Genomic DNA, 20,000 nt, shown 5'->3' on the forward strand with positions numbered 1-20,000 from the left:
GGGAGAGAGATGGAGAGGGAGAGGGGAGAGAGAGAGAGAGATGGAGAAGGAGAGAGATGGAGAGGGAGAGGGAGAGAGAGCGAGAGAGAGATATGGAGAGGGAGGGGGAGAGGGAGGGGAGAGGGGGAAAGGGAGAGAGAGATGGAGAGGGAGAGAGGGAGGGGGAGAGATGGAGAGGGGGAGAGAGAGAAAGATGGAGAGGGAGAGGGAGAGGGGGAGAGAGAGAGAGATGGAGAGGGAGAGAGGGAGGGGGAGAGATGGAGAGGGAGAGGGGGAGAGAGAGAGAGAGAGGGGGGGAGAGATGGAGAGGGAGAGGGGGAGAGAGAGAGAGAGAGAGATGGAGAGGGAGAGGGGGAGAAAGAGAGAGATGAAGAGGGAGACAGATGGAGAGGGAGGGGGAGAGGGAGAGAGATGGAGAGGGAGAGGGGGAGAAAGAGAGAGATGAAGAGGGAGACAGATGGAGAGGGAGGGGGAGAGGGAGAGAGAGATGGAGAGGGAGGCGGAGAGAGATGGAGAGAGAGAGAGAAAGAGAGAGAGATATGGAGAGGGAGGGGGAGAGGGAGAGGGAGAGAGAGATGGAGAGGGAGAGGGGGAGAGAGAGAGAGATGAAGAGGGAGACAGATGGAGAGGGAGGGGGAGAGGGAGAGAGAGAGAGATACTGTATGGAGAGGGAGGGGGAGAGGGAGAGAGAGATGGAGAGGGAGGGGGAGAGAGATGGAGAGAGAGAGAGAGATTGAGAGAGAGAGAGAGAGAGAGAGAGAGAGGGAGAAGGAGAGGGGGATAGAGAGGAGAAAAATCAGTGATGAACACCCCAAGAAGAAGACGATCAACTGTGCTCTGTATTTCCTGGTTGGCTAACGCGCTACACTTCACTTCCCAGAAAACCGAAGAAATATATTTGTTTTCGTGTCTTTTTTTGATCTGTTTTAATTCACCAGCTGACTTTGTTTTCATTGTTTGTCTCAGATAACAGGCGAGGTTAGGAGTCCGCCTCGGCGTCTGTGTTAGCAGCTGATTCAGCGCACGGGCAGCACATGTAAACATCGGCGGAGCAGATAAGGAAGACTGATAGAGGCAGCTGTTGTCTGTTCAACGCTGCTAAAAACGCGAGCTGTGCGAGGACAAATATTCCATCTCACCACCGGGCCACCCCACGCACACACACACACACACACACACACACACACACACACACACACCCAGACACAGCCCCCCCGTTCATAAAACACACCCAGCGATGTACAAAATCAGAAGGCAGCGCGCTCCGAGGTCAATCTAAAAACGTCACCCCCCCCCGACCATGTTGTGTAACCCTTCTGTCCTCCCCCGCTGGTTCTCCGCCTCCCTCGGTGGGATTCAGTCCATCTTATGGTCGGGTGCCACGCCCACTTCCCGGGAGACGCCGACCTCCGGAGAGGCATGGTGTGTTAACCGGTATTTAACCCACCGGGGGGTGGGGGAGGGGGGGTGAGCTGCGACCTTCGGAGGCACTCGGCGCCCTATAATCAGACCACTCCGCCCACTCAGACCAGGGAGGAGGCGGTCCTCCACCGAACTACTGTATCCATCCTGGCACAACATGTACAGCGAAAAGAAATTCCTTCTTCATTCTGATGAAGATCGAAGCGTTAATATTTAATAAACTATCGGGAGCATTCCATTTTTCTATATGCTCCAGTGTGCGGACTCTACTCTGTCTCTCACAACATGTACAGTAGGTCAACTTTACTCTCTGACGATACACACCGCGGAGTTCCAAGATGGCGCCGACCGAATCCACGGCCGACGAGTCCGCTCCGGTGAGAAGGTGCTATTCGTTTGATTCGTCATTGTCAATGCCCTTTTATTTCTATAGCACCATTCATACAAATCAATATTTACGTCTTATTTTTTTGGATATTTCTGCTCAAACAGCGGTGGGAACATTCACGCGCATCTCTCAGACGATGCTAGACGCTGGATTCAAGTCGACTCGCCGCCCTGCGCCTTCAGAGGGTTCCTTCGTCTCGTTCCCCACGGAGGTTCTCAGAAGAGCGGAGAAACCGCGAGAGACTAAAGGAAGAGAACCCTGAGGCGAAGGCAGCGAGGTTAAACATGCCCTCAGGGCTGGAGCACACAGAGCCTGGCGGGCAGCCCGCAGTAGCTGCCCATGTCCGGTCCTCGAACAACGAGAGATCTGACCACCTTCGCCTGCGAACGGCGAGCGAACCGAGACACGGAGAGCCGGGACGTCCTCTGGCTCGCTGATCGAGGCGCGGCTCGGTCCCTCCGGAGAAGACCGGGCCGTCAAACCCGTCGGACGGCCGGACACTCATCAGCACACCGCTCTGACCGAACGCTGGAGGAATCCAAGAACTATGGTGAACGAGGAGGGGAGGGGGGGGGGTGTAACGGCATAAACATCACGGCCCTGCAATGCGTCTGCTCGCCCAGCTCGGAATTCTGGGAATTCCTTGCGATAAAATGTGGGCTTCACTTTCTCCCCCTAGAGCTGACCTCGGCTATCGCCCACATGGCGAGCACAGAGACACTCAGGAAGAGCTCCTCCCCCCGGGCCATACGCCACCCGAATGACACTAGCTAGAGTATATAGTGTCACTAGCTAGAGTATATAGTGTCACTAGGTAATGTATATAGTGTCACTAGGTAGTGTATATAGTGTCACTAAGTAGTGTATTTAGTGTCACTAGGTAGTGTATATAGTGTCACTAGGTAGAGTATATAGTGTCACTAGGTAGAGTATATAGTGTCACTAAGTAGTGTATATAGTGTCACTAGGTAGAGTATATAGTGTCACTAAGTAGTGTATATAGTGTCACTAGGTAGTGTATATAGTGTTACTAAGTAGTGTATATAGTGTCACTAGCTAGAGTAAATAGTGTCACTAGCTAGTGTATATAGTGTCACTAGGTAGTGTATATAGTGTCACTAGCTAGTGTATATAGTGTCACTACAACTAGTGTACATATAGTCAGTATATGTAGTGAACTGTATATAATATCATCATATATGTATAATGCATATGACAGATGAGCGTATATCCTTCCCTGGGAGTATTCATAGCTATAGCGTACATAATAAACACATGACTATTTGTACAAACCGTATATCTGTCTGTGCACAGTTTAGAAATCACACAAAACTATCTAAATAAAGGTACAGACATGGATGGATTATGTACGATACACGCTATAAATATGAATATAGATCCCCTGGATGTGAGGGAGATTTTGAGACTCTTTATCCAGATGCAGCTCACGTTCTCAGGTATTTGTTATGGCCTCCGATTTCATCATGAACAAATGAGTGTGTGCAAGTAAACCAATCGATTAAGCGAATCACAATAGCCCTGTTAAAGCCTGCAAAATAAACAAAAAACAACACTATCCAAACAAACTCAAGTGAGAATTAATAAACAAGTGCTCAATACAAGACAACTCTCTGGGGGGGGGGGGGGGGTCCAAAAAGTCCCCCGTTGTCACAGAAGAAGACAAAAAGTGAATCGCAGGAGGGAAAGTAATCCACAGGCTGGAGCTCAATTTTCAAAGGGCCGATAGGTCGACGCTGAGCTGTTCCTGTTTGGAAGAAGTGTTTTCAAAGTGTTGATCATCACAGGAGAAGAGGCCTGGGGCCTCATTTATCAAAGAGCGTGTAAATTCTGGTGTAAAAGAGGGCGTACGACGAAAACGCGGAAAATGCACAATGTAGCGTACGACGAGAATATTTACACGCTTTTCGGATCTATCAAAAAGGTCGTATGCCCTTTTCTGCACGAGAAATCCGAGACGGGCGGAGAATAGAGCGTACGCGCACGCGCCCCGTGTTCCGCCCTCTCCACGCCCAAATCCAACCATATATGGTCAAAACTATGACAGCGTGTCGGGGATACCCCGGAAGGAACCGACATAATATAGCGTGGAGCATAGGGACAGATAAACGCGGAAAGAAGAGAAACTTTTCGGAGACGGAGGTGCATGTGCTTGTTGGTGAGGTCCACGCGAGGAAAGAAAATCATCTTCGGAAGGTAAGCTATTTGTACGAGCCTACATTTGTCTGATTGCTCCTAGTTTAGGTAGCCTACTGTATGTTCGTGCATCCTGTATGTGGCGTAGGCTACACGGACATGCTGTATTATGTGTGAGGAAAGCAAACATTCCACACATTCTGTGGTAGGCTATGATTGATTTAGGACCAAAAACAGGGAACGATAACACAGATGACCACTTCATAATGTTAGACCACATGAAACATTTTCCCCTCTGGGAAATGTAGACTCTCATCTAAATCACCCGGTAAATCACACTTAAGCATTTATTTGGCTGCCAACAGAAAAACATATCAATTGAATATGGCTACACAATGAAATGTTTAATGCATAATCAAGTTAACAGACAAACTCAAAGAAAATGACTGAAATTGTTTCTCCAGACTCTGACGTGGGGTGGGACTCAGAGGAGGGGGAGTCTGCAGTGGTCCTTGACCTGACGGTCGTGCCCCCGCCGGTTGCAGCCTCTACATCCAGCGCCACGACCTCCAGTGCCTCCACCTCCAGCGCACCGGCCTCCACCTCCAGTGCCATCTCCAGCGCCTCCGTCTCCGTCTCCACCGCCCACGCCTCCACCTCCGGCTGCCAGCGTCCCTGCCTCAAGGTTCCCTGAGGGCTGGGCTTCCTATCAGATGCTGTGCTGGAGGCTCATGACCCTAGAGGCCCAGAGGGAAATGGCAGAAGGGATTGGGGCAGTTGTGGGGCAGTTGTTCAGCAGTTGGTGGAGGTCACCACACTACACCACCAGAGCCAACAGGACATCCTCACTGCACTTCATTCCCTCACACATGCTGTCACGGACCTCACACTGTCACTCACTACCACACTCACGGACCTCACACATTCACTGACAAACGCACTCACACACCTCACACAGTCACCCACCAACAGACAATAAAATGGTAGAAATGTGAACCTTACTTGTTTGTGTCTTCATAGCTGGCGCATGACCTCAGTGTGGGCCCTTTGGCCCCGCTGGTAAACCTCATGACGGGGAGGGGGCTGAGGGCTTGGGTCCTCATTTTGTGGTGGGGTCTTGACTGGTTCTCATTCTTATCAGCTTTGAATATACATCTTGGCAAACATAACAGAATGATGTACAAGGAGGGGACAGATACCTAGTGAAAGTACTATTGGTTGCTAGTAAAAAGACAATAATGAGGGCTTGGTATAAGGTGGAACCCCCAACCAAGGAGCAGTGGTGGGTGTTGTGGAGGAGATTTATGAGATTTATTTATGCATTGAGGATGCAGGAAGGAAAGTTTGAAGGGAGATGGGAAAAATGGATGGATTATAGAAGGAAGTGTGATGATACCACTAGTATTAAAATAGTCATATTTGAGTAAGAAAAAAAAGCTGCATGGATGGAAGTACCCATTAGCTGTTATTGTAAGTTTTTATGTTTTATGGTATTGTCGTTGTATGGATGGAAAATGCTAATAAAGATTAAAGTAAAAAAGACAAAGAATATGTATCTTGGCTATGCACACACCAAGCCAGCCGTCACGCGCAGCGCCTGCCTCCAGTCTAGCCCCTACCCTGCTGTGCGCCAGGATGAATGAGTCATGCGTGGAGCCAGGCCACCGTGCCACTACACTTGTGATGAGCATGTCGGCGTCACATATGATTTGGGTATTTATAGTGTGCACATTTTTGCGATTCACATAGACGTATTCATTCACTGATGGTGCCCTTATGAATATGTGGGTGCAGTCGCCATCGCCGTCACCTCTTTGGAGTTCTATCTCGGCCAGTAGGCCGAGTAGCGCCGGATTCATTTAGGCTCGCATTACGCACAGGAGGACTGTCATTTATATGCTTACCAAACAGCAAACAGGTCCACATGATCACATATTAATGACAATCTAATTGGTCAATTATTGCCGTTTGATGGAGTGCCTGCATTAGGTGTGTGACATATAGCGCGGAAAGGTTTGGGACAGCGCATAGGTTCCGTTTGGGGAACAAATCCATATCGGACCATGAATGAGCCGGTTAGAGGACACGTCTAATCTAGCATTGCGATATATATTGGTGCTGAATTGGGCTATTAGCCTACATGATTGTGCGTTCATGAACTGTCGCTCTTATTCTCTCCGTCAAACATAGTAATTCACCGACGCACCACCTGCGTCGCCAGTTCCCCCTGTGTTCAAGAAGGGCGTAGAACACCGTGTAAATCGGTACGCCAACTGGAGAGGTGTCCTACAAAAGCGCGGAGAAAGGCGACTAAATTTTCGCCCTTACGGCTTGATAAATCGCAATGTGGGGGGGGCAAATGGCGTACGCCTGAACTCGCGAAAAAGACCGTGTAAAAGAAGGCGTACCTCAATGATAAATGAGGCCCCTGGACTCATGGTCCATGCTCCCCTGATGCAGCCCACGGTAGAGGAGTCGTCCGAGAGTTTCTGGATCTGGCACGCTCCAGAGTTGTGGCAGAGTTGTGGCTGAAGAGGTATAGAGGGTGAACAGGAGAAGTGACAGGACTTTTCCTTGTGGGGCGCCCACGCTGCTTGTCATCACATCGGACAGGCAGTCCTGCAGTCAGACACACTCTGTCTGTAATCCAGGCCACCATGTCACAGTCTACCTGCATGGCTGGGAGCTTTTCTGCTAATCGGAGGGGCAGGATAATAATAATAATAATAATAATAATAATAATAATAATAATAATAATAATAATAATAATAATAATAATAATAATAATAATAATAATAACAATAATAATAATAATAATAAACTTTATTTGTATAGCATTTTTTCAAACAAGAGTTTTACAAAGTGCTTCGCAGAACATAGAAAAACATTTACACACACACACACACACATAAATACAGCAAAGGCCATCTATGGCTTCCTGGCCCCTCCAGGTGTGAGGAGGCTCAGTGGAGCAGGTAGATCATGACGTCATCCACGCTGATTGGGGCCAGGTGCGCCAGCTGCAGGGGGTCCAGGGAGTAGAACCAGCAGAACCAGTCTCTTGAAGGCCTTCATGACATGAGACGTCAGTGCCACTGGCCTGTAGTCATTGAGGACGCTGGGATGTGCTTTTTTGGGCACTGGAACGATGCAGGAGGTCTTCCACAGCTGTGGCGCCTTCTTCAGCCTCAGGGAGAGGTTGAAGAGGTTTTGGAACACACCAGCTGTACCGCATTATTCCTTAAGCACCCTGGGGCTGATGTTGTCTGGGCCTGGTGCCTTGCTGATTCGAAGCTTTCTAAGTTCTCCCATTACCTGGCTGGTGGGGGCTGGAGGTGTGTGGGGGTGGGGGCGGCGGGGGGCGTTGGGCTGCCCTTTGAACTCCCAGGGGTGGGTGTGTGGGGAGGGTGTGATAGCCTGGACAAACCGATTGAAGAACTGGTTCAGCTCATGAGCACGTTCTTGACCTCCCTCCACCGCTGGGCCACAGACCCTCGTCCCAGGGATCATTCCATCCCATACAGCGAGAGAGAGAGAGAGAGGTATGTGTGTGTGTGTGTGTGTGAGAGAGAGAAAGAGAGAGAGAGAGGTATGTGTGTGTGTGAGAGAGAGAAAGAGAGAGGTATGTGTGTGTGTGAGAGAGAGAGAAAGAGAGAGGGGGAGATGTGTGTGTGTGTTTGAGTGTGTGTGTGTGTGTTTTGAGTGTCTATGTTTGAGTGTGAGTGCGTGTGTGGGCATGTTTGAGTGTGTGTGGGTGTGTGCACGTGTTTGAGTGTGTGTGTGTGTGTGTTTGTGTGTGTGTGTGTGTGTGTTTTTGAGTATCTATGTGTTTGAGTGTCTGTTTAAGTGAGTGTGCGTGTGCATGTTTGTGTGTGTGTGTGTGTGTGTTTGAGTGTGCGTGTTCGAGTGTGCGTGTGCGTGTTTGAGTGTATGTGCATGTTTGAGTGTGTGTGCGTGTTTGAGTGTGTGTGTGTGTGTATTGTGCTTACCTGATGCTGAATGTAGGCGTGTACCCTCTCCAGCATTCCCTCACACGTATACTCATAGGGTAGGTACGGCTCGACCTGCAAACACACACACACACACACACACACACACACACACACATGAGGGAATTGCTAGGTAAACACTGTTTACTTTATTTCTCTATTCCTCCAGTTTGGATGCTAGTTTTCCGTTTTCCGCATTCTCCACGCTAATTACAATCAATAGACACATTAGTGCCCTTTAATCACGGCAGATGAATATGGACATTGTCCGGCTGCGGTGGCTTAATTGCTCTGCGCTGACTCGATGAAAATCAGCTGATTTCATTAGCACTCAGCGGAGGCTGCTGATCGCCAGATCCCAATCGGCAACGACAGTTCACCCTCGCTTGGCTCGGACGAGAGACACGCCTGAACCTGTTGTGGGTCCCCAGCCTGCCTCACCCACGCAGCCTCATCAGCCCTGAACAGCACCTGTTCAGCCCTCCACCTCTGCACGCTCTCTGAGAGCGTTGGCTAGGCGACGACGCAGCCGGTCCCCATCTGCAATCAGCGCACCTGATGCTGATTAGCACCCGGCTATAAGACCCTGCCAGACTGGCTGCTCGTCGCCAGAACGTAGCCAACTGTACCCGGTACAAGCTCTGTTTCAACGCCTTTTTGTATCTTGAAGAATCCCCTGAGCCTCGTCTTACCCCGTCTGTCTTTTTGGTTTTTACTCCTAGTCTCCCACGGAACCTCTCCCGCGTCTCCACGGCCCCCGCTCCTCGTGTCTCCCTGGATCCCTGCCTCTCCCGCGTCTCCACGGCCCCTTCCGTCCCAGGAACCCCTGAGCCCCCCCCCCTTGCCCCTGGATCCCACGGACTGACTTCCCGGTGCAACCCTCGCCTCCCCTCTCGGACTCCCTTTTTGGACCTTGGATTTTGGACTTTGTTTTCGGTGCACGCAAATCTAAGAACACCTGCCTGCCATCTCCTTTTGCACTTAGTTAGGAAACACATAGCCTACACGCCCCACACATAGTTAGACACACACCCCATATTCAAGCCTACCATTGCACCACACACTCTCCCGCATACCCCTTTTCCCCTGCCGCAAATAAACTACGCCCTCGGGCTAACGGCTCCTACCTGTCCTCTGCCGCCTTCTTGGTTCCCCCCCAGTCGTACCGCACAACAGAACCCACGGACAGAATTCTGGTTTCTGATTTCCGATTCTGAACTGTTTCTCTGGGTTTAACTGGCTAATAGAAAACACACAAGGAAAGAAGTGGCTGGAGTGGAACATGCACTGCCGTCGGATTTCCTGAGCATCTGTGTGTCTCTGTGGACGGGAATTATTGATCATTTATCATTCCTTATTACGACTGAGTAACGAATCAATACCGACACTAAACAAATGGGGATCACAGGAAACGCAATGTACACAAACAACATTGGCTCGACTTGTGTCTGTAATCGACTGTATTTTACAGCAGAGCACATGACTAATGGGCCAGACAGACCTCTCTGTTCTAAATGACAGGCGACTTCCCTTCTTAATAGAAAACCACAGCCACAGATCAACATGGGAAACGGTCCCCATTGTGCACACAAACCAGCGACACACACATTTTGGGAATTATGACGAAAAGCCGCATGTATCTCAGTGCTGATGGAGAATGAGCTTATAATAATAATAATAATAATAATAATAATAATAATAATAATCATAATAAATATCATAATAATCATAATAATGCATTTTATTTGTAACACTTTATATTTAAAAATCTCAAAGTGCTACAGGTTTAAAATGATAGCATAACAAAACACAACTGAACAAAAAGAACACCATTTTAACAGTCAAAGGCCTTTTTTAAAAAAGGTAGGTTTTTAGCTTAGTGTACGACTGTACATCTCAAGAGACCTCTAGAGACGTCTCTAAGTGCGCCCCTTGAGGGAACGAACCGTCAGACAAGTTCTACAATTTTAAGAGAGAACAGCGGGGAGTGTAGCGAGATCGGGTCGAGATTGGGAGGGAGGTGCGGTCCGCTCCAGGTGACCCTCGGCAGAGGGAGGTAAGAGGCTAGAGCAGAGAGAGAGAGGGAGAGGGAGACAGGGGGAGGAATTGGAGGAGGGTGGGGAGGAGAGGAGAGATGGAGTGAGGGATTGATCGGGATGTGAGGAGGTGTGAGCCAGCCAGAGATTGCTCCTCTCTGCCCGGGCGAGCTGCTGCTGCTCCCCTGAACCGAGAGCCATGGCAGGCGCCACAGAGAGCACGCATGGTGTGTGTGAGCGTGTGTGTGTGTGTGTACGTGTGTGTTGGTAGGTATACCTTGCTGCATGTGCTGTGCATATGCATGTGTGCATTAGAAAGACATTCTGAGTGTGCGTGTCTTTATATGATTCGCGATGTACAATATTAAGATTGTTCTAATTACTTATAGGCGTGTGTGTGAGACTGAGTGTGTGATACTGTGTGTGAGAGAGAGAAGAGAGAGATATGGTGTGTGTGTGTGAAAGAGTATGCGTGTGCGTGCGTGTGTGTGCATGCGTGTGTGCGTATGTGTGTGTGTGTGTGTGTGTGTGTGTGCGTGTGTGTGTGTTTATGTGTGTGTGTGTGTGTGTCTGTCTCCAGTGAGGGGTGAGGTTGTATGTCAGCCTCTCTCAGTGGAGTGACAGTGCAGACAGAGACTAAGCGCTGAGGTGCCCAACTATGACACGTCAGACAAGACAGAGAGCTAGACAGAAGCTTTGGCAGGAGGGAGATGAGACGCACACACACACACACACACACACACACACACACACACACACACAGTGTCTCACACACACACACACACGCACACACAGTGTCTCACACACACACACACACACACAGTGTCTCACACACACACACACACACACACACACACACACACACACACACACACACACACACACACACACACAGTGTCTCACACACAGTGTCTCACACACACACACACACACACACACGCACACACAGTGTCTCACACACACACACACACACACACAGTGTCTCACACACATACACGCACACATGCACACGCGCACACACACACACACACACACACACACACGCTCGCACACACACATACACACACTCCCTCTTTCTCTCTTTCTCAAACACACACACGCACGTATGCACCCCGGCAGTTGACTGGGGGAGTCTTACAGGGGGAGCTTTTAATCTTCCCTTCTGACCTCTCCTAACCTCTCCTCCAGTCCCAGCAGTCTACAGATCAGCTCACTGCCAGTCCACATTAGTCCTCATTCCCGGCTAACGACTGCACTGCCACTCACTCCCCCCCAGCTCCCTCTCACCCCCCCCCCCCCCCCCCTTACGCCCCCCCCCCCCCCCCAGCTCCCTCTCACACTCCGCCCCCCCCCCCCCCCTTGGACTCCATACTTCACCCGTCTGCACTGGGGCGCCGGTTGGGCCTATTATATAAACGTACACGATTTCTATTATATACACTTAGGGGCGAATTCACTAAAGGATTGCGCAGCTTTTCCTGACGCAAAGCCTGTGCAAATAAGTCAAAAATTATGTTTGCTATTCACAAAGCCCTCGCAAAGGGTGAAATACGGTGTTAACTGCGTTGCGTTCGTCATTGCGTTTCTCTGCGCCGGTGTTATTAGCTCATATTTAAATTAGGTAATATGGGCGGAGAATGTTCCCCTTTCTATGCAAATGAACATTATTGCAAAACCCGCCCAATTCACAAAGATCGGCGCTAATTGCCTCACGCAGTTAAAGTGAAATTAATACCGTTTTCAGAAACGTGGTGGTATTTAAGCGCAAGGGGTGTGTCGCGGCAGCCTTTCCACTGATCATGGCAGCAGTGATTGTTGCGAGGCGAATTCGGCATCGCAATGCCAGGCATGTTGTTCGTGAGAGAATATTTAGAAGAAGGTCACTTTTTGATTTAACACTAGAACCACAGCGGTACATGTTTGGACACCAGAGCGCGCAGCTCTTCAGCCAACTGGAGGATGAAGTCGCGTCTGGGGAGGCTCAGTTGACTATGCGTCTCTCCACCAGTCCCCAGCGAGTCCAAGCTCCCCCAATGAATAATACTCATTTATAATAGCCTACATAGCACGAAACTGTGCGAATAATAGTCTATACGCGAAACTGCGCATTCCCTATAGCTGTTCATTGAACGGCTGGGGGCCGATATAGGTATAAATAAATAAAAACATAGCCTACACAATATTTTGTTTATTTGAATGGTCTTGAAAATATTTTGCTTTTGTATCATAGCTGACGGCAGGTATCATCTTCAGCCATGGATGATGACTCCCGTGCGTAATCCTTCCAACGTTGGAGAGGCGGCGTACAACCGGGCTCACATCAGGACGCGCGGTGTGATTGAGTGCACATTTGGAATCCTGAAAAGCCGTTTAGATGCCTAGATCGTACCGGTGGGGCAATGTTATACACTCCCCCAAAAGTATGCCAGATCATCGTGCTGCAACTTGCATAACAGAAAATGACAATTTTTCCTTTGTTCGTCTTTTCAAATAATTCCACCTCCGTTTGCAGTCTTCCGCGTTTACACACACAAATGGCACTGACTGCTTGTGAAATTAAACCCCAAATCTGATTTTTGGCTGTAGCCGTCATATTTTTGGTGGAAAGCTGTGAGACATGCTTTTGAACCTCGTCCGTGAGGACTTCAAGTTCGCTGTCTGAAAATCGTATTTTTCTCTTTCTGTCTGCCATCGTCCAATGATATGCATACGAGTTGTTTGCGCTGCATGCGCAGTATTTATAGTCATTTCCTATATCAGCAGCAAATTGCACTCAGCCGCAAACACCGGCGGAATGGGCGTGTTTGCGCTGGGATATTATTAGCGCAATGTCTTTAGTGAATAGGTTTTTAAAACGGAGCACATAGCGGGCGCAACTGACGCGCAATATAATGGTGCAATTAGCGGGCGCAATTTGCTTTAGTGAATTCGCCCCTCAGGGTGTGTGTCCACCGGCGAGCTGTACAGCTGCCAAGCTAACAGCTTCTTAGAGCCCACTAGAGCTGGGGTTTAGAGCTGGCTAGGGTACCGATGTTTTACACCTACGTTAGCAACGAGTGTCATGTTTTTGCAGACTGCAGATTAACTAGCCTTGTTAAGAGAGATAGCTAATGTTAGCTAGTGGTTCACTGTCTCTGGGGTCTTGCCAAAAACCAACCGGTGACGTCGTCAGAACAGTCTTTTACAGCCTACGCTCTAGCCCAAAAAGTTCAACTTTTTTCAACCGCAAAAAAAAAAGCCCAGAGTTATAGCGCTAAAAAGCGATTGGAACACATCTCTTGTCTTTGTAGCACCCTAGAGCTCATTACCCATTGTAAGCAACGAGAAAACAGTGTCTACTTTAGGGCTTTAAAATACAGCTTGCCGGTGGACACACACCCTTAGACACTAGATTAAGCTTAGTCACTTGTTTAGAAAGGAGATGCACTTGTGAATTCTGGCGAGTAGTAGCACACTGACTACGTTAAATGCAATACTTGTAAGTCACTTTGGATAAAAGCATCAGCTAAATGACTGTAATGTAATGTACAGCTCATCAACACTGAATGCCCACAGGAACCGACATGGCGTTCCGTACCTTGGTCCTCATGATCTCCCGGATGGCGGAGTCGAATTCCAGGGAGTCGTTGTAGTCCACCGTGATGACGTGCGGCGGGCCGATGTACTGCTCCGCGTACGGGTGCTGGGACGACACCTGTGGAGCCATGTAGCACAGGGGGAAGGGGTGTGTGTGTGTGTGTGTGGGGGGTTATGGAGGTCGTTGAAAGCAAAATAAGAAAGGCAAAATAAGTCTTGACCGAGCTAGTGCTCCTCCTCTAGTACTCCTCCTCTCGTGCTCCTCCTCTAGTGCTCCTCCTCTAGTACTCCTCCTCTAGTACTCCTCCTCTTGTGAACTCCTCCTCTAGTGTACTCCTCCTCTAGTACTCCTCCTCTAGTGCTCCTCCTCTAGTGTACTCCTCCTCTACTGTACTCCTCCTCTAGGGTACTCCTTCTCTAGTACTCCTCCTCTAGTGCTCCTCCTCTAGAGTACTCCTTCTCTAGTACTCCTCCTCTAGTGCTCCTCCTCTAGTGTACTCCTCCTCTAGCACTCCTCCTGTAGTACTCATCCTCTAGTGCTCCTCCTGTAGTGCTCCTCTTCTAGTGTACTCCTCCTCTAGTGCTCCTCCTCTAGTACTCCTCCTCTATTATTCCTCCTCTAGTGCTCCTCCTGTAGTATCTCTCCTCTAGTATTTCTCCTCTAGTACTCCTCCTCTAGTGTCCTCCTCCTCTAGTGCTGTGAACCAATGGGAGCTCACCTCCCGGGACGTGGGCTTGCCTCTGAAGAACTCGTGATTGAGCGAGCTGTGGGGTGGGCGGAACTTGGGCTGCAGGAAGACGCACCCGTTGGCTATGGCCTCCAGAGGGGCGGGCCCTTCGTAGGGGAAGCCAAACCCGATGAAGAGCTGTGAGGGAGAGATGAGGAGAACGCCAGGGTGAGGAGAACAGAGAGATGAGGAGAACGCCAGGGTGAGGAGAACAGAGAGATGAGGAGAACGCCAGGGTGAGGAGAACAGAGAGATGAGGAGAACGCCAGGGTGAGGAGAACAGAGAGATGAGGAGAACGCCAGGGTAAGGAGAACAGAGAGATGAGGAGAACGCCAGGGTGAGGAGAACAGAGAGATGAGGAGAACGCCAGGGTGAGAGTTGACAGTTGTCTAGTTGACAGTTTTGTCAGTTAATTGTAATAAGATAAAATGCAGATAATCTGTAATGTGTGTTTTCTTCTTAGTGTGATGCTATGTGTGTGTGTATTTATGTGTATATGTGTGTGTACTGCATATGTATATGTATGTATGAATGTGTGTGTGTGTGTGTGCGTGCGTGCGTGTGCGCACTACCTTGGCCTTGCGCAGCAGCGTCTGCAGCTCATGCTGGGGCAGCAGGCCGTGGTTCTTGACGAAGGCAGGGACCTCCGGGGGGCGCTGGGTCTCGTAGTACACCGTGCCGTGAACCTCCATGTACCTGTGGAGGATCTGCAGGAAGCCCTCCTTACCCTGCTAGGAAGGGGGGGGGGATGAGGGGCGAGAGAGAAGGGGGGGGGGGATATAAAGAGAGAGGGGGAGAAAGAGAGGAGGGGAAAGAGGGAGAGAGAGAGAGGGGGAAGGGAGGGGGGAGAGAGGAGGAGGGAGGGAGGAGGAGAAAGAGAAGGAGGGGAGAGAGAGGGAGGGTAGAAGGGAGGGAGGCAGTTAGAAAGAGAGAGAGACAGTGAGGAAGAGAGACCCTGTTTACACCTTGCATTAAAATGCATCTCACATTGTATCTAGATAATGATTTAGCCTGATTACATTTACACCTGGCATTAATATGCGAATCTTCAACCCGATCCGTTTGAGATCCGATCGACTCTGTCCAGCTGACAATCGAACATCACATCCTGTTTGTGCTTGAATATTTTCGTCCGATCAAATTGAGAGTAGACACTTTTGTCTCGTCTGGACTCCAACCTTGACCAGGATCCATTTTAATGCTTTCTTGCTAGCTGCCATGGAAGCCTGCTCCTCGCTGGTCTGGAACCGGCACGTTCCAACGTATTTCCGCCCACGTTGTTGATATGTGGATTAAAAACGCATTTCCATTTACACTTTTATTAAATGTGGTCGAAATGCGTCCCTGACCTCCTCCGGAGGTGGTTTGGCCGATCGGATCTCAATCCGTCCTCAAAACGTTTTGGGCCCATTTACACCTGTACTTTCATGTGGTTTAGCACTATCAGTTTGCAATCTGATCACCAAAACCGCATTTTAATGCAAGGTGTAAACAGGGTCGATGAGAGAGAGCATTGGCGATTTTATAGGGGGGGCAAGTGCCCCCCCTGATTGGACAGCCCAACTCTGCTCAGATTCTTAAAAAAAAAAAAAAAAACTTTTTTTTTTTTTTTTACTAATTAACACAATTATTAAATACATAATTGTGGTTTGTACCAGTTTGTGTTAGATCATCATTAATTTTGATAAGTGTATTTATTACTTAAACTAGGCTACCTTTAAAAATATATATATATTCATAATCCACTAATGGCACAACTCGTCCGTGGAAAAAAATTAGATCTGACTGTACTGCTCAGTGCTCAACAAGCTACAACTAGCCAACCTGCTCATAATGGAAAAAAGAGCTATAAAAACAATTTACCACTTCTTCATAAAATTAAATAAAATCTGGCAATGCTAATGAAGAAGCTACCACTCGAAATGACAGCGCAGCAGGTGCAATCGAATGCAGAAGTGCTCCAGAGGCTATCGAAGCTAGCACTAGCACTAGCAACATCACCATCGGCGAGGAAGCTAGCACCAGCAGACAGTTGCAGTTTGATATTGTGATGTTGGGTATGGCCTAGTGCTCGGTCATAAAGTCATATTGACATGCTCGTGGTGTCTAGATGAAGTTTGATGCGTTGTACATATTGAATTGTCATACGGATTTCTTATTAGCATACTGTTCCCAACTGGTATTCTTTGTAAATAGATGGGACGAGACGGCAGAACAGTTTGTTTTTTTTTCTCACGTCAAAATGTTGCCCCCCCTACTCTCAGAGGGTAAAATCGCCTATGAGAGAGAGAGAGCATTTGATTGTGAATGAGGGACAGGTGCAGAGTGCTGGAAAATGTCTTCCCGAGAACAGAGGGAACGAGCAGGGAGGAGGAGGAGGAGGAGGGAGAGAGGAGAGTGAAAACGTGTGCCTGAGAGCCAGACGTGTGTGTGTGTGTGTGTGTGTGTACAGTGTGTGTGCACGTGTACAGTGCATGTGTGTGTGTGCACATGATTGCGTGATGCAATGATAAGAGGCTGCGTTGGCTAAACTGTGTGTGTGTGTGTGCGAGCGTGTGTGTGTTTGTGTGTGTGTTTGTGTGCGTGTTTGTGTGTGTGTGTGTGTGTGTGTGTGTGTGGTGTGTGGCGTGGTACAAGCTTTAGAAGAACTGAAGGTTCCTTCTTTCTTCATGTGTGTTTCGTTGTTGTGTCCTCAGGGGTCACCCAGGCTATATATCCGGGCACACAGGAGCCATGTCACAGTTTCATCATCCACAACCGTCAGGCCATGCATCCCATTGGGTGTCCGTTATATCGGACAGTCCTGGATGACGTGGTCTGCGGTTTGCTCCTCGGCGCCACACTCACACGCCACACAGGATGCCAAGCCCCATCTGTGCATCGATGAGCGGAAGCGTCCGACGTCGGTCCAGAGACGATTAAGTCTCACCCACGCCAGTCTGGGTAAGTCCATCCTGGGAGGGGAAGGACCGGCGGCCGGGATGAAATCACGGATTCTGGAGGTGTTTTCCTCTCACTCCGCACGCCAGGTGAAGTCCGCCCATCCTGCCTCGCTGATGTTAAGGTCTCTGCATTGCTGCAGGAGATCGCGTGCGGCAGGTACAAAAGAGTGTCTCGACTTGATACGCCGGGGAGGCTCTGCTGTTGCAGTGAGCCTGTCGTGGAGCAGGTGGTTAGGCTCCACGGCCCGGCAGGTGAGACGTGCTGTGGTTCCTGTGCGGGGGAGGCCAGCGGGCTGGATGCCAGCGAGGATGGGAAGGTTGTCCACAGGAGTGGGACGCAGGCATCCTGTCACGATGCCTGAGGCTTCGTTGATAGGCGGGGTCGATGAGCCGGGTGTGAGCGCTGTGACACCGAACCAGTGCACGGTATTCACTGGTTGAGTAGACCAGGGCTAGGGCTGCTGAACGCAGTGTTTTTGCCTGATCGGACCAGTCGCCTCATCAACGCCACACGAGCTGTTAACTTCTTGCGCAGTGACTCGAGGTGTTGGCGGAAAGTGAGCGACCTGTCCGATGTCACGCTGAGATCGGCGCCTCATGGCAGGAGTGTTCCATCGATGTGTACTCGGAGCTCATGTTTGGCTTGGTTGTTGTTGCTGCTTTGCCTCGCTGAGCTTCAATCTCCATTTACGGAGGTATACCGCTAGCACGGCCTGCCAATCTCCAGCTGAGTACACCAGCGCAAGGTCGTCTGCGTAGGCATACTTTCTGGAGGTAGGTTGTATGTGTAGATGTTATAAAGGAGGGGGGCCAGGACATATCACTGGGGGGACGCCATTCTCAATGCGTCGCAACCTGCTTCGCTGTCTGCTACCGGTGGTGAGCGTGAAGCTGCGGTTTCGGACAAGCTCCATGATCATGCTGACCATGTGCCTGTCCGGCAGCAGGCGGAGCAGCTTGCAGGTGAGGCCGCGGTGCCATACGGTGTCGTATGCAGCCGTCAGGTCTATAAAGACGGTTCCGGTCTTCTTTTTACCCAAGAAGCTGTCCTCGATGTCTTGAGTCATCAAAGTGACTTGATCTACGGTCGATCTCCTGTGTCGGAACCCGGCCTGCTCCTGCGGGAGCAGCGGGTCGATGATTGGTTTGACGCAAGCGTAGATGAGACGCTCAAGGTTCTTGAAGGGGATACATTAACAGAGAGATGGGGCGGTAACTCTCGGGGTCCCCTTCAGGCTTGTTCGGCTTAGGGATCGCGACAAATAGGGCTCTTCTCCAGATTTTGGGGATCTTGAGTTGGCGCAAGCAGGAAGGGAGGAACGCTCTTAACCATGCAAGGCTCCGCCGGCTGCTCTCCCCGCCTTTGGCAGCCGAACAGCAGCCCGGGTGGTGGCCCTCAGTCGGCACTGAGGGTGTTTCTGTATCACACACTATCACGCCTAACAAGCATGCTAATTTACACATATGGAGATCACTACCAAAACCTGTACCACTAAGAGTGGAGCGGTTCCTGCACCAGTGAAACGACCCTAGATATTAGCTGTGGCCTTTCCCAAGGAACTAAATATAATACTAATACACAGGTCTTCAATAAAAGATAGATATACGCTACATATAGATTTAACACCATCTCTTTATATCTGATCAAACCCTCAGGGATTTAGCGGTCAAATATGAAAAAGCACATGAAATATTGAGTGAAAGCCCACATGGAAAGGTCGCTTGGTAATATAAAAGCTAGTCTTCAGACATGAGCAGATTACATGACCGTGCTCCGGTCAGACAGACTTGGTCTGTGCACTGAGCACAGCGGTGTGTGGAGCAGGATTTTGATTAGGGAGGTAGGGTACGTTTATATTGACCACATAAATTGTATGTTTCCTTGTGTGTGTGTGTGTGTGTGTGTGTGTGTATGCGTGTGTGTGTGTGTGAGAGAAAGAGAATGAGAGAGAGAGAGAGTGCATGCATGGGTGACGTGTGTGTGTGTGCGTGTGTATGTGTGTGCAGCTTCAGACTTAAAAAGGGCACGCTTTCAATGTCAACGCCCGGGAAAGGAAACAAAGCCCATACCCCCCCCCCCTCCACCCCACACACACACACACACAAAAGAATGACAACCAATAAACCTGCCCTGTGAACCGTCCGTAACCCCCCCCCCCCCCCTCTGACCACCCCCACCGCTGTTAAGAGGCTTACTGCCACCCCGCTCTATTGTGTGGCCCCGTGGACGCCGTTATTGGATGCCCTGCCGTGGGTCGATGGCGTCGTCCGCCTGTGAGAGTTTTCACAGCCAATTAGAGGATTAGGGCAGTGGTGGTGACGTAGAATGGAGGGGGGTGGGGGTTGGGGGTCTGAGTCTGACCCGAGCTAGCCCGCCACCTATCCTATCGTCCCCTGTGTTCGTGACGCTATTACGCCAAGATGGAGGATCAGGACGGTGTTTCATATCGAACTGACAGAACCAGGTAAAGATGGGTGGTCATTTGCGGCGGAACAGTCACCTGTGTGTGTGTGTGTGTGTGTGTGTCTGTGGGTGTGATGAGTGTGTGTGTGTGTGTGAGAGAGAGAGAGAGAGAGAGGCAGTTTTATTTTGGGAGTCTTACCTGGAGCTGTTCATCATCCCGTCCACAGATAGAAGGACATGAAGGGAGAGAGAGAGGAGAGGGAGAGAGAGACAGGAGACGGAGAGAGAGAAAGAGAGAGACCCCAAAATGCCAAATCAACCAACAGAATATCAACAATATCGCCGTGTCACATCTGCAGC

At 49.8% G+C, this 20,000-nt stretch overlaps 1 protein-coding gene across 1 annotated transcript in view; it reads right to left on the minus strand.

Moving 5' to 3' along the window:
• The window catches only part of mgat5b (alpha-1,6-mannosylglycoprotein 6-beta-N-acetylglucosaminyltransferase B), a gene marked incomplete at both ends in the record, with an annotated part of 141,327 nt that overhangs the window by 1,266 nt on the left and 120,061 nt on the right, over window positions 1–20,000 (minus strand). The window contains 8 exons of the mRNA XM_084441387.1: window positions 2,497–2,501; window positions 6,430–6,492; window positions 7,010–7,144; window positions 7,280–7,381; window positions 7,954–8,028; window positions 13,567–13,683; window positions 14,285–14,431; window positions 14,867–15,022. Coding sequence (XP_084297513.1) covers window positions 2,497–2,501; window positions 6,430–6,492; window positions 7,010–7,144; window positions 7,280–7,381; window positions 7,954–8,028; window positions 13,567–13,683; window positions 14,285–14,431; window positions 14,867–15,022 — 800 coding nt within the window. The remainder of the gene's footprint in view (window positions 1–2,496; window positions 2,502–6,429; window positions 6,493–7,009; window positions 7,145–7,279; window positions 7,382–7,953; window positions 8,029–13,566; window positions 13,684–14,284; window positions 14,432–14,866; window positions 15,023–20,000) is intronic.

Source organism: Borostomias antarcticus (assembly GCF_949987555.1).
Source record: "Borostomias antarcticus genome assembly, chromosome: 7".
Lineage (NCBI taxonomy): Eukaryota > Metazoa > Chordata > Actinopteri > Stomiiformes > Stomiidae > Borostomias > Borostomias antarcticus.